At 62.3% G+C, this 308-nt stretch overlaps 1 protein-coding gene across 1 annotated transcript in view; it reads left to right on the forward strand.

Moving 5' to 3' along the window:
- Positions 1-9: 9 nt before the first annotated feature.
- The window catches only part of ST3GAL2 (ST3 beta-galactoside alpha-2,3-sialyltransferase 2), a gene marked incomplete at its 3' end in the record, with an annotated part of 1,386 nt that continues 1,087 nt past the window's right edge, over positions 10-308 (forward strand). Inside the window, exon 1 of the mRNA XM_009998304.1 lies at positions 10-188. Within this exon, the coding sequence (XP_009996606.1) occupies positions 10-188 (179 nt within the window). The remainder of the gene's footprint in view (positions 189-308) is intronic.

Raw genomic sequence — 308 nt, forward strand, 5'->3', positions numbered from 1 at the left:
CCCTCCAGGATGAACCAGGCCCCTACAGTGGGTTTTGAGGGTGACGTGGGCGGCCGGACCACACACCACTTCATGTACCCCGAGAGTGCCAAGAACCTGCCCGCCAACGTCAGCTTTGTGCTGGTGCCCTTCAAAGCCCTGGACCTGCTCTGGATCGCCAGTGCCCTCTCCACTGGTCAGATCAGGTTGTAAGTACCCGGCACTGGTGGCACTGGGCTGGCCATGCTCCTGCCATGGGGGCAGCTCCCTCAGGAGTTGTGGGGGGGGGGCATCCATTGGTTCTTACCTCCTGGAGCAATGCCCAGAGG

The sequence above is a fragment of the Chaetura pelagica genome, unplaced genomic scaffold, assembly GCF_000747805.2.
Source record: "Chaetura pelagica isolate M959 unplaced genomic scaffold, ChaPel_1.0 scaffold125, whole genome shotgun sequence".
In the NCBI taxonomy this organism is placed as follows: Eukaryota; Metazoa; Chordata; class Aves; order Apodiformes; family Apodidae; genus Chaetura; species Chaetura pelagica.